At 48.5% G+C, this 13,401-nt stretch overlaps 6 protein-coding genes across 6 annotated transcripts; 3 read left to right on the top strand and 3 right to left on the bottom strand.

The window, feature by feature from the left end:
• Nucleotides 1-69: 69 nt before the first annotated feature.
• PHATRDRAFT_47406 (predicted protein) lies at nt 70-1,338 on the top strand (the record flags this gene model as incomplete). The annotated part of the gene is made up of 1 exon (XM_002181714.1): nt 70-1,338. Exon 1 carries the CDS (start codon nt 103-105, stop codon nt 1,336-1,338), a length of 1,236 nt encoding a protein of 411 aa, XP_002181750.1. The 5' UTR covers nt 70-102.
• Nucleotides 1,339-5,121: 3,783 nt separating this feature from the next.
• Nucleotides 5,122-5,571, bottom strand: GLRXM1 (glutaredoxin; the record flags this gene model as incomplete). Its single annotated transcript, XM_002181544.1, has 1 exon — nt 5,122-5,571. One exon carries the CDS (start codon nt 5,569-5,571, stop codon nt 5,122-5,124), a length of 450 nt encoding a protein of 149 aa, XP_002181580.1.
• Nucleotides 5,572-6,175: 604 nt separating this feature from the next.
• hDer1-2 (predicted protein) lies at nt 6,176-7,021 on the top strand (the record flags this gene model as incomplete). Its single annotated transcript, XM_002181713.1, has 1 exon — nt 6,176-7,021. The coding sequence occupies one exon, from the start codon at nt 6,176-6,178 to the stop codon at nt 7,019-7,021; it is 846 nt and encodes a 281-aa protein (XP_002181749.1).
• A 46-nt stretch (nt 7,022-7,067) lies between these two features.
• RAD4 (xeroderma pigmentosum group) lies at nt 7,068-9,641 on the bottom strand (the record flags this gene model as incomplete). Its single annotated transcript, XM_002181543.1, has 1 exon — nt 7,068-9,641. One exon carries the CDS (start codon nt 9,639-9,641, stop codon nt 7,068-7,070), a length of 2,574 nt encoding a protein of 857 aa, XP_002181579.1.
• A 436-nt stretch (nt 9,642-10,077) lies between these two features.
• On the top strand, nt 10,078-11,639 carry PHATRDRAFT_47403 (predicted protein). Its single transcript, XM_002181712.1, has one exon. It carries the CDS (start codon nt 10,117-10,119, stop codon nt 11,617-11,619), a length of 1,503 nt encoding a protein of 500 aa, XP_002181748.1. The 5' UTR covers nt 10,078-10,116; the 3' UTR covers nt 11,620-11,639.
• Nucleotides 11,640-12,074: 435 nt separating this feature from the next.
• PHATRDRAFT_47402 (predicted protein) lies at nt 12,075-13,268 on the bottom strand (the record flags this gene model as incomplete). Its single annotated transcript, XM_002181542.1, has 2 exons — nt 12,676-13,268; nt 12,075-12,550 (listed from the first exon to the last, which is right to left on the bottom strand). The coding sequence occupies exons 1-2, from the start codon at nt 13,190-13,192 to the stop codon at nt 12,075-12,077; spliced, it is 993 nt and encodes a 330-aa protein (XP_002181578.1). The 5' UTR covers nt 13,193-13,268.
• Nucleotides 13,269-13,401: the final 133 nt, after the last annotated feature.

Genomic DNA, 13,401 nt, shown 5'->3' with positions numbered 1-13,401 from the left:
GAGAAAGTTTCCTCATTTCATGATACTCTTGTCGATGTAAAAACTGTCGAACTCACCATCCATTGCACCCAAGTTTATTTTGATGGTTACTAGCTGTCTACGATGGATCATGCAGCCGCGGCATCTGTATCTCCCAACAGTTCTGACTTGGGTGACACCGTCGTCGTAGAATCAATCGAATTAAGCGATACAGTTTCCGCCGACCACGACAGAACAGAAATATTCTCGGCATCTCGAACGGCAAGCAATGGGTTCAATTTGTGGTCTCTTTATCAACAGTGGGTCAACGATCCTCTTAAGCGAGTTGCACTAGAACTGGCAGACGATGTTGTGAGTCGACTGTTGTGGTGGTTTCCGCACCGAAATGCTGATAGCGTTGGCGACACTGAATCGTCGTCGTTTCCGTCTCGCTGGCGAGAAGTGGTGTGGGGATTGCTCGAACTTCAAAGGCTTGCCGTGGACGTGGCTATGTATAGCTCGACGAAGGAAATCGACAACGGGACCAACGATATCTACAGCTACGGAGCGACAGTTGCAATACGAGGATCATACACAGAGCAACTTTGGAATCGGAGAATTCGTGTGGCGCTGAGTGCACTTCAATGCATAAGTCCGATCGCTCAGGAGCTTGTTCGATCGAGTGATCGGAACGCCACTTCTCATCGACAAGTCAGAGTCCGGCTCGTGGTAGAGCAAAGTCGCTGCGTGCTCCGTTTGATTTTACTGTATCGATATTGGCGGAAAATGAAGGCTGATGGTGCACATTTGCTGCCTGGGCTAATACAAAAGGGAGGTATGTTCCATACACCGCCGGTTCCGACGATTCAGGAAGAATGTTCGCGACTTCAGCGTCTCCATTACGTCGGAACTAGAACAGGTCGCCGGGTGATTTCAAAGTCGGAGGCCATTGCAAACCCTGGTGTACATCATAAAATTGGTCACAGCAGCCAACGAGATAAGAGCAAGGCTTTGATCGGGGAACTTCTCTATATTTTTCGCCCTCTGTTTTGGGCTCAAGCCGAATCAAACAATGTCGACAGAGTGGGTTCTCTGTGGAATGCGTGGCTACTCTCCTTAGGCGCTGATATCTTATCGCTTGTAGCGCTCTACAACTGTTACGATTCTGGCAACAAAGCTACCCACGAGGAACGAGAGCGACGACGCTTGCGGCTTTTCCTGTATGTCTTGCGTTCTCCCATTTGGGAACGTGGAACTACAATAGGTGTGACTCGAGTCAACAAGGTTGTCGAATGTGTCCCGCTGCTAGGGAAAGTCGTCTCAGCGTACCTCCAGGATTGGATATCCTATTGGAAATTGTATCGAGCAGAAGAGGGCTGAAGTTGTTGCACGACAAGTCGCTATCAGCAATATAGATCAATTGTAAATGGTCTCATTTTGGAGAGAGACCGATACTATAGTCTTCGCGTCATCTCGCTAGTCTGTGAAGTGTTCCCGCCTATTTTTTTATGTTTCCGCAGAACGGTCTATTTATCGCTATGAAGCCGGAGTCAAATTATTGATGAACACAAACCGACGATGGAGATCGAAGTCAGGAAAACGATGAACTACGAAGATTATGAGTCTATATTGTACTCTTGGATATTCGTAGGGACTGTGGGGCTGTGATTCGTTGTGTGTGGGACGGAAGCGACTTGGCTTTTAGCAGTAGGCGATTGAACTTCTGGTGAGACGTTGTCCTTACCAGGAGTTGGATCAACACAAATTATATGTAAAGCAGGCAGTTCGAGAACGGCATTTTTTTATTTTACAGTTTACGGATCCATCCAAAAGTAGTGTTGGTTGGTGGCAAAACGACTGAAATTAAAAGGGGAAGACCATAATGAGCGTCGTCACCAACTCGCTTCATGAATCAGCTTCCATGCAAGCCGTAAACAAGGTGACGCAGCAGTCATGCTTACAAGAACGTTCGACTTTAAGGGCACTTTTTGGCTCTGATATCGATGTCCTGCCTTTCCCGGAATTTCTGCGTCGGTACGTTCCAGGCTTATGCAACAAGCTCCTGTTGGACAGGTCGCTTTCAGAACACCTCCAGCTTTCAAATTCTTTCGTCGTACCACTTCCTTCTTTCAAGCGAATCGAAAAAGAACAAGGAATTGTTCAAGAGCATCTTTCCAGTTTGGTAGATGATGTAGTGTGGTCTTTGGTCCAGCGCAGGCAAAGGTTACGCCGCCACCGGAAAGATGGACGCAATCTTCTTTCTCAAGGGTATACCGTACCTTCGGATTTTCATATTTTGACGGGCGCGCAGTCGTCTCGGAACATGCCTTCCGGTGTTCATATGTTGCAGCTCAATAACAACGTCGACTTTTGCAAGTCGAGTTCCCTATTTGCTTCACTTCATCGTTTGGTGGGCGACAACGTACTGCGTGCTCTGTTGCTACACACAAGTATTTTTATTCCAATTACGTCTGAATCAACTGTCGCAAGCGAAAATTTCTTGCAGCTGACTGGTCCGCCAGCACAAGGACGTTCTACTATTCAAGAGGGAGTGGCAGGACTTAAGAAGCGCAAACGCAGACGCCCTCAAGCTACTTTAGTCGAGCTGGAGAAAGCGAAACATCTTTTGTCTGCAAGCATACTGCCGCGAAAGGATTTGTTTTATCGTGAATCATATACACCGTTGGTGGGTCTACCTTCCATTCATGTTCTAAACGGACCGACGGATCCTGAGCTCTTGTTGAACGAACTTCTTGATATCAATTCAGGAAAGTGTTTGAAACGCATTCGGAAATTGGGATACCCTATCTGCCACGAAATTTTTCGGAACTACAAAAGATGCAATTTGAAAAGGATTCTGGATCGATATTGCCCGTTGCCGGAAGTCTGTCAGAAACCGAAAGGATCGGTTGCTCTTGAAGATCTCTCAAAGGCATTCAGTGCAGCCGCAGAAGTCGTATCGTTTCTAAAGTCGGTCTTGAAGCAGATATTTCCAGTAGCACTTTGGGGATCCAGTCTTAACACGGATCATTTTATGGAGCATGTGGAAACATTTGTGAAGCTTCGTCGACAAGAGAAAATGAGCAATCGCATGCTTACGGACGGTATTCGAGTCACCAAGGTACCTTGGCTGGTAGGGAATGGGCGAAGTCTACATAGTCACGAACACCAACAAGCGGAACGGAATCTGTTGTGTGTTGCTCGGTGGGTGATGCTAGATTTCGTCCTCCCGCTGTTAAAATCGACCTTTCATGTGACTGAAAGCGAATTCAGTGGGAAACAAGTGCTTTACTACCGCAAGCCAGTTTGGTCAATGTTTCGTGCTTTGGCAATGGAAAAATTCCTTAAGAGTCAATATACAGAGATAAGCAAAGACGAGGCACGTGCCCGCGTACTAGAACAAGATATGGGATTTTCCAGGCTACGGTTGCTTCCGAAAGAGAATGGCGTCCGCCCTATTGCTATGCTCTGTAAACGCGAGAAGATTTTAGCTGAAAAAGGAACTCCTCCAGCGCTTCACATTCATTGCGAAGAAAACGCTGGACCTGTTGGCAAAATGGATAAGCAACCACCCCCAAAAAAGTGTAAGCTTGAACAGTCGGAGATGCATGGGAAAAGCTCGCCGATACCGCACGCAGCCATGTCATCATTATCAACGAACACGGTATTAAGCGAAGCTTTCGCTGTGCTGAAGTACGAGCATGAGAAAGACAGAGGTAATTTTGGAGCTGGCGTCCATGGCCTTCACTACTTTTATCCTCGATACCGAAAACTAATTGATGAAGTTGCACCGAGAAAGAACTCCATGCAGCTATACTTTGGAAGTGTTGATATCGAGCACTGCTACGACAATATCAACCAGGAACGCCTGTTGGATATTGTCTCGAGTATTTTATCTGAGGAAACATATTTGATCCAACGCTACAATCTTCTCTATCATTTGGAAAGCATGTCGCGTGTTGTAAAACGAACGAAGACAATAGTTGGACCACCGGAATCTTTCGATCCATTTTATCACACTGTGCAGTATCTCGGCAATAAACATCATAGGTGTGTTTTTGTAGACGGAGTCGGTGGCGGAGTTGTGAGGAAGGAGCAGATCTTGAAGCAGCTACGAGAGCATCTGACTTGCCATCTTGTCGTCGCGAAAGGTCGGTACGGCGATCGATATCTTTTACAATCGACTGGTATACCTCAAGGGAGTGTGCTGTCTTCGCTACTATGCAATTTTTACTACGGACGCATTGAAAAAATTCTTTTGCCTCAATATTTTGAGACCTGCAACGACACGACAGGGGCACCAAACGTTTCGCACAATAGCTTGTTGGCTCGAATGGTAGATGACTTTTTGCTCATAACTACACACAAGCCCTCGATAACAAGCTTTCTGAAAACGATGATAGAAGGTGAACCGAGACTGGGAGTTCAAATACACAAAGAAAAAAGTCAATCGAGCGTTGACATTTCCATCCGAAGTGAAGGAAACTCCGATCTGTTCCTGGTTGCTCAAGCCGGTAGCATCTTCCAATGGTGCGGGATGCTGTTTGATACTCGGACGGGCGAGGTACGTATTGACTACACCCGCTTCTATGACGGCAAAACGGGAAACTCTTTGAATGTCGAGCATGTCTTCCGGCAAGGTGAGCAGCTTGCTGTTCAGATGAAGATCTTTGTTCGCCCTCGATGCATTCCTATACTATTCGACTCGGTCATCAACTCCCGCCGGGTACAGCTGATCAATTTCTACCAACTAATGGTTGTAGGTGCGAGCAAAACAGCGATTTACTTACAATCGAGTTCCATGGCTTCTACGCTTCTGTCAAATACTTGCTTTATCTTGGATAGCATTGATGCAACCATTGTATATGCCTATAGCCTCATTGGAGAGCGGCTGAAGGCATACGATTCTCCCATTAGCTTGGCTCAGTCGTCAGCGATCTGGTTGGGATGGCAAGCATTTATCGACGTTTTCTATCGCCTGGAATCTTTCGCGGATTTCCGCTTGTACTTGGATGAGCGACAACCGCGCGACGGAAAAGAATCATTGATTCAAGTTGCGCGCGTGGCCCTCAGCGAATTAGATATTGAGCGCCTTATCTAGTAGACATTCTGGATTAACACAATTACATTATAAACTTCATTGCCACAATTTCGTGACGCCCATCACTTTTCCTCCTCGGTAAGAAGATCTTTCAATTCTCCGGATTCGTGCATGGCCAAAACAATATCGCATCCACCAATAAATTCACCGTTCACATACAACTGAGGGATCGTCGGCCATTCACTAAACTTCTTGATTCCTTCCCTGATCGCGGGGTAATCTAAAATGTTAACCGAGGAGAAGTCAACTCCCTCGCTTTGCAAAACTTGCACCACCTTGGCAGAAAAACCACACATGGGCATACTTGGATTACCCTTCATATACAACATCACTCGGTTGCTATCCACATGCTCTTTAATCATTTTCAAGGCCTCCTCTTCTCCACTGACAGCCTTGCGTTTGGGAGCAAAGTCGTCGTGCGTGTCCGACGAAAAGAAAGCTTGCTGTTGCTGCTTATAAGGAAAACAAGGAGCAGCAACCTGCGGGTGAACCGTAGCGGATATCCGTGCCATACCATCTGCCCATGGGATTGCATAGTTCATTCGCCCATGTTTCAATGAGCGTTCGGTTGAAAGTCGCAATGTTCTAATTATTTGGGAGGAAATCATTTTAGTCAATGCTGCCTATGGAAAAAGAGATTGGAGAAGATGTGCTAGACACAACAAAAGAGTATCGCTATGTAGGTTGGTGATCTTGGGTGTTGGCTGACAGTGAATAATGTAAAGCAGCTTTTGGATGTTTCACGTTCGTCGCATGTACGGCGGATTCGAGTACCGACGCAAACCAAAGAAAAATGGAACAGCGTTAGAGACACGTCATCCCTCGTCTATCAAAAATTGGAGAAAGAGGGAATCGAACCCGCGACCTATCGCATGCGAAGCGATCGCTCTACCAACTGAGCTATTCCCCCGAGACATTTACATACTGTGCAACAAAACCGTGGCAATATAAAAATAAATCTTTTTCCAGGATAGTTTCGCTTTACAATTACCGAACTGCGGCAAGTCACCGAAAACAAAATCATGAAATACGAGAGACATGTTTCTCTATCAATGTCAGTATTTATTCCGAAGTGTTCTTTCAAAACATAACATTAACAATTGAGCTTAGAATAGCATGCCGTTTGCTCAACCAGTGCAAGGTGTTGCCGATGCTGCTGGGCCAGATCAGTGGTTCAAGTCTTTACCCGTCGTGACACGGTACTGGTTCGGAGCTACCATTGCTGTGACCCTGGCGGCCAATTTTGAGATTATTTCCTCCGGTCAATGTGCCTTTGTTTGGCCCCTCGTGCGATACAAATTTGAGCTGTGGAGACTTCTTTCGTGCTTTTTGTACGCGGGTCCGTTCAGTATGAACACCATGATTTCTTGTTACATGTTGGTGACTTTTTCCAGACAGTACGAAGCTGGTGGTCCCTACAATACTGGCGCAGGAGGTGGGACCGCAGATTTCGCATTCATGCTCATGTTTGGAGCAGCAATCATGTTGATAACTTTCCCTCTTGTTACCGCCATTCTGGGCTTGCCTCCGATATTTTGCCAAAACATGATTTCTTACGTTTTATACACGTGGAGCCGACGCAATCCCACCGCCCAAGCCAATATCTGGGGTATGCCTGTACCAGGAAACTACTTGCCATTCGCTCATTTGGCCTTGACAGTTTTTATGGGAAATCCATACGCAGATCAGCTACATGGGCTCATGTGTGGACATATTTACTACTTTTTGGTGGACGTCGTTCCTCAAGTGCAGGGCAAAGATATCTTACACACTCCACGTTTTTTAATCGATGCCTTTGGTATTGGTGAGTATCGTCCCACGGTGGAGGCAGTAGCGCCTCCCCAAGGTGGTGGAGCCCGGATTGCTGGTCTTGGCAACGCGGCGCCTGCACAGAATACTGCGGCAGTTGGAGGAGGAGGCTATACCTGGGGAGGTGGGGGGCGCCCTTTGGGACGAGATTAATATACAATATCTTTTAGTATGGCAAAATTTGGAAGTATTTTTTGTATTATGTGTAGTCACGCTCTAAGCGATCTTTCGTCAGAATTCCGACCATTAGCTTTTTCCATCGAAGTAACGCCGCATGTCGACGATTGTCTTCGTCGACTTGCATCTGATGCGACGTAGCTTCAACATGGGCTTCGCGGACTATTTGTTCGTTATGAGCGTGCACGACAATCCCTCGTATGGTAGGAGTCCGGTTACTACCGTGACCTTCAAAGCCTAGCAAACAAGGGGCGTAGGAAATCCCGAGTTTCTTAGCCACAATCGATGCGCCACGTTGGTCGATGTGTACGAGCCCAGGATTTAGCAACTCCAGTTCGATGTTGTTATAAATGTTTACCGGAATGGCATCGTTGGGGCCAATCGGGATAGGAGACCATGGATCTGTCTGCCAAATCGCAAAAAGATCCACCATCCCGTCATCGAGAGGCTGCGAGCCTTGAGCAATATCGGCAGCTCGTCTTTCCTCACTACCGTCATTGGACGACCCTACCCCGTATGAAGTCAATGCTTGAAATGCTTTGGTCGGGGTTGTCTTTCTGCGTGCCTTCACACGCTTGATCGGCTGCTCGCCTTGACGGACCTTGCGATCTTGGTAAAGCCATTTCTTCTCCGGAAGCGCAGAACTAACATCGCTACGTCGGTAAATAAGCTCTCCTTTGAAAACACCACATATGCGAAGGCCAGCATCCGGTGCGAGTACGTCTGTCGAATTAAGCACAGATTGAAGAGCATAAATAGGGTGAGTCTTGAAGGCAGCCTTGGAGGTGGGAATTGCCTCGTTCTCAACTGACTGCTGTAACTCTTCAGATTCATGGTCTTCCATTGTTGCCATCACCTTTGGTCTAGAGCTGACCAAAGACGACAGGTTGTCTCCCGAATCCTGGTCTACAACAATTGCGTCAGCGGGACTACCACCAGCCCTTTGGTCCAACTCTGGGTATATGGAAACACAAGATGTATTCAGTTTCGCCAAGGTTATCGACCACCAGCTTTTTTTCAGGTTTTTTTCTGTCAAAGAATTCTTTCCACGCACCAGTCCTCGAACACGCAGCGACTCAACCCAGCTTGACGCGTATCTGGGAGTCACATCCGTTATCTGGAATTGTCCTGTGGCTGATTCTACTACGGGTGCTACCCCGTCTACGGCGTGCTCTACTGCAACAGCGTACCCCAACGCTACACGTTTTCGTGTTGCCTGCCCTTCAGCCAATGAAAATATGGCAGCCAGTCGCCTTTCGATTTGATCCGGTCTATTGATGAGTTCCTGGACCGGATCGACATGAATCCAACGAAAACCACTCCTGGTCGACCCATCCTGGATCAGAATTTCAACCCAATCCGCCGTGACATTTCTCTGGGAGATAGAAGACGACATACCGACTGGCGTCACCTCTGTCTGTAATTCTGGAGTAGTAGATGCTCTCTTGCGCTTGGACGCGGCAGATCTCGGACTTTGATGTTGAAGATTGTGCGAAAGAGTGACAAAAATATTTTGACTGCAGGTCAAGATTGGATGCGCAACATCCAAGTCGGATCGAATGGGATTCATTGCCTGTACCAGCCGTGCTCGCCAACCCAGTGATCGAGCAATGGCTAACAACAGTAGCGTTGGATGACGTTCCGAGAATTCCACATCTCGTTTTCTCCACACTGTTTGAGCTTGTGGATCACCATGATCAGAAAGCGCTACATACGCCGCATATTCTAGTAGAGAACAATCAGATGGGTCGTCTCCGTTTGATGACGACAACATTTTTATCGGATTTGCGTCAACATGTCTTACTTGGTTCGAGTGTGCTTTCGACGCCTTACCCCGTGGTTGACGTACCCGTCGTATGGTAGCAGTCGGTGCACCCGCCGCATGATGAGCTGCTAATTGCTGTCTCCTACGACTGTCCACGTTGTGTACGAACGCAAAATACCAATCGCAAAACATGCGCAAATCATGCCGTGTCGGTGGGATTGTTTCCCGCGAGCTGTGCACAGTATCGGTGGACGTGAGCTGGTGTAAGAGACTCAAGGGAACAAGACTGTGCGCAACTGCAAGAAATTCATCATTAGTCGTGAGTTTGGAAAGGTAGATGGCTCGCGATGCTAGAAAAAGTAAACTGGTTCGGTGCAGATCCCGTAGAAGCGTCTGTAGATACTGTGGTAGAGATTCGTTGCGAAACCTTTTGCGGGTCCTTGCCTTCCTTTTGGACTCTATCACTGGTGAAACATCTGGCGTCTTTTTGCTCAAATCAATCATTACAGATTTGTTAGTAGTAACGGGCTGATGGGAAGCAGTGACGGCTGCGGGTTTCAAGTCCCCGTTCCCGTCGGCAACGTCTTCCCAGTCAACCTCTTCTTCTTCGTCACTGCTATCCAGAGTCAGCGACGTTGGAAGCCCCGCAGGAGAACGTCCCATCTGTTCCCACGCATCCGTTGAAACAAATGTTGAAGCATTCTCCCGGATGTCGTCACGATTGACCGGGTCGGCAGCAGAAAGGATGCTCGTGTCGCATTGGAACCCTTCCCGCCTGGTCCATTCGTCCAAATCTTCCTCGTCCGACGAAGGATTCCACGCAAAACTCATGTATCCGTTTTTGTACGATAATGCTAGTGAACTTGTTGCTTAGTTTCTCTTCTCTAACGATTCCTTTAATGACGACAATATCACTAATCGCTGTGATGGCGATCGATACGAGTGAGCTCGTTCGTGGCGATACAGAAACGATTGCGGTTCAAAGAGTTTCTATTCACAGTTCCCCTGATTCCCGACATCGTCTGATTCCCGAGTTGTTTGAGGACAGAATTGCAGACATAGAAATTTGCTTTGTACACGATCGCGTAGCAATTCTACACGGCCCGGATCTAGCGTCTCTGTCCACCGATACAGCTGCGACGCAGGATACCGGTATGGAACCCGGCTATTCCGAACAGCAGCACTCTACCGCCGGAAACACCGTTCGCAACAGATAGCGTATCTCCAGGTTTGACGCCAACACACATACACGTACACATACACATACTTCTTCCACTGGCTCTGGACTATTCGTGGTATTTGGTGAATGATGTTTCGGTTGGCGGCTTCGGCGACTCGCAGCACTGGCGTTCGTACGTTTGCGACGCGCCGCAAGACCAAGAACACGCTTCCGAAGGAAGTCATGGACGCCTTGCCCTTTCACGAGGACGACGAGGAGGAATCCGAGAAACCTAAATCTCCGCCCGATCCCTCCGAATTCGTGCGGAATCCCGTCACCGCCGCGTACACTGTGGACGTCCAAAATCAGCAACTTTCCACTCTCGACTCGGCTGCTCTCAGTCCCAACGGAACCGTAGTGCACGGACGATACGGCGAGATCCCGCAAGCCTCCGCGATTCCCCTCGAGTACCTCGCACTCCTGCGTCCCGCCGCCGAAGGCGCCGCTGCTCTCCGGGTTCTTTTGAAAAGCGCGAAAGCCCCGCACGGAACTCTCCTTGTGTTTGGTGCCTCCCAACCCAATGGCATGTCGATCTCTCAGTTGGCCTCGAGTGCGGGACACGCCGTCGTAGCAGTGGTGGACTCGGCGCATTCGGGAAACAGAGATTTCATGGAGTCGCTCACGGGTATGATACGCGAGCCCGGAACGGCCTTGCCCCAGGAATTTGCCCTGTCGAAGAAAAACTTTGCGGAACTCGTCCGCGGTATCAGTTCTGGAGACGAAGGAATTCCCAAAGCCGATCCGGCGGTGTTTTTGGAGGACTTTAAACAGAATTTGATGGACTACGCTGTTGCCTACCCCGATACCCGACCGGCGGCTGTTTCAGAAGAACACATGGAATTTAACTACATGGAAAAAGATCGGGAATACTGGCAGCAAAACATGGAAGCCTACCTTTCTCAGTTCCCCCAGGGTTCTCCGCCAATGGATGCGGCTAAACTCGACGCTTTTTTCTCTACGGAACAGTACCAAGCCTTCCACGAAATGTTTCTGAAGCAGACTTCTGGTATCATTTCCGGTGATGATACACCCTTTTCTCCCCCGCACATTGTCCAGAGCATGTGTCAGTCTCCGGTAACGCTGGATCACAAGACTTACCCAGGAGCCGGTCCTTTCGTACCCTATTCTTTTTCCGTCCTGCAACAGACCTTTCCGGAAGGAACCGACGTCAAGCCTGGCGGTCCGGTGATTGGCGCGGCTATTGCCGTCACGCCAATGCTCCAAAAGGTCACCGAGGTTGTCAACAAAGAAAAATCTATCCGTGCCAAGGCGGAAGCCTTGCAGTTTTTAACCTCAACGGAACGAGCGTGTTTCTTGTCGGCCGCCAGTGTCGCCGCACAAGCTCGTGCTGCGGGAGCGCCGGTAGTCGTCATGGGTGGATCCTTGCCTGACCTGGAGACGGCGGAAGTTACGGATGCGGACGTTCAGGAAGCTTTGGCCGCGATGGATATTGACGAGGAAGGTAATTCCCGATTGAATTACTTTTGTCAGGTTTACCGCGCTGGTGATTTTCCGTTTTACGGGGACTACGCCGTTCACCGTGCAACGGAAACCCTGCCCGGTCCGCGACAGATTATTGTAACAAAGTAAAAATCTTCTTTACCAACAACAAACAAAAGAGAAGAACCATGACTTGTATCAATCAATGCAATCCCACTGTCGTAAACGTGAAATTAGAATAGCCAAAACTAAAACGGTGTGGAATCGTCAACCTCTTAGGAAGGAGAACAAAGGAAATAGTCTGCTTTGTGGAGCCATCGGTTAACATACCAAAATCTAGGTCAATCATTTTGCTAGAATTGATGTCGCTTACGGTAGTGAGGCCCAGTATGTTCAAATGTAAATAGAAGCCGTTGTAAAATTCGTGATCGTACAGGTTACTGTACATAGCCAAGCTTGCCTTCCCTTACAATCAGAAAATCCATCCTCGCTTCACAGGTTACAGCAAAAAGGAATATATACTGTAAGTATGAGATTTGTCCTATTTTGCCCAATTCTTGCACCCATGCAATTCCTGAAAGAATATTGTCAGCTGGTAATCGGAACTATTGAGTTCCCAAGCTCATTCTTGTTCTCTTTGGGGAAACGACGGCGTCATCCAGAGAGCCAGCTTCATCCAGAGAGGAATGGATATCTGTCTGGGGATGTTGAAGTCGTTGCGTTTCAATCTTGGCCAGGGCACGGGCTGTTTCACGGCGTGCAATGGAAACATTGATCTCTTCGTTTGGTGTCATGAGCTTGTTCGTGTCGTTAAAATTTAAATGAGATAAGTAGGCGCTCCACCCAATCAGTACCGTATTTTGCACCAATACACGATGGTGGAGTGGCGTGTAGTAAAAATTGAGCGTGTGGACGGCTGGCCAAAGCCGCCAGTGTTGAAACATGGTAGGCCAGAGCATGTCGGAAGCCTTTTGGGATGTTTCCGTCCACGCAGTATGTAGCTCATTCCAAGTAGCTTGGGGGTGTAGCCTTTGTAGAAAATTGGTCAAGACATAATACGAATAGATATAGCAAGGTGCGCCTAGACAGAAAAAGGACGGAAGAACAAGGGCAACCCCACCGCGTCAGTACTCCATCTAGAATACCAACTTCGCCTTGGAATTGGGGATGTCTCGTGGCACGTGTCCACTGGAACGGTGTACGTACCAATACCTTGATCCAGTACGACCTTGGTAATCGTATTGGCGAATCGGTGCCGTGCGACCGGCAACCGTGTACCCACGGCCATTTCCAAAAATCCCCACCAGTAGTGCAACCACGTGGTGGCAATAACGCCGAAACCGGCTCCCGAGAACGCTCTCGAAGCCTTCCAGGATGTCGCGGACTCGGTTCCAGAAGACGTGCTTGTCGGGTCGAACGGCTGCGGTAAAAGTAACTGGGTAGCCGAGTCACTGACAAAGAATATCACGGCCGCCATCGTTGCTTTGGTCCAGAGGGGTGACTTTTCGAGACGTCGTGTGTACGCTCTCCAAACTCGTTGGCCGAATCCAGCCGTCGTAGGAATACTGTGACTCACGAAGACCTTGGCCGCCGCCGACCCGGGAGCATCGGAAACACTACTCCGCGTTTGCTTCCGTACGAACACCGATCCCACCGACCGGATCCAATTGTGCCGCTGCAGTGGCTGCTGTAACAACCGGCGTCCGGTATTTGAGGCTAGCATTCTGGCAAGCTTTTCTATTTACGGTACAGGCAGTATTGCGGTTGGAATGAATTGAGAGACCCAATGGGAAATCCGAACGGTGGACGAAATGAGAAACTGTGCCGTTATCCGTGCAGTTGCGATTCTGCTCAGTCTGTGCCGATGGAAACGAAAAAGGTCGGAATCCTAATTTGAAGGACAATCCGAAGAATCCGACCTCGTTGCCCATC

The sequence above is a fragment of the Phaeodactylum tricornutum genome, chromosome 13 (assembly GCF_000150955.2).
Source record: "Phaeodactylum tricornutum CCAP 1055/1 chromosome 13, whole genome shotgun sequence".
NCBI lineage: Eukaryota > Bacillariophyta > Bacillariophyceae > Surirellales > Neidiaceae > Phaeodactylum > Phaeodactylum tricornutum.
This window is presented reverse-complemented; position numbering and strand designations above follow the sequence as displayed.

What these genes read in the sequence shown, in the direction of transcription:
- PHATRDRAFT_47403 (XM_002181712.1), top strand. Translation starts at nt 10,117, where the DNA reads ATGATGTTTCGGTTGGCGGCTTCGGCGACTCGCAGCACTGGCGTTCGT.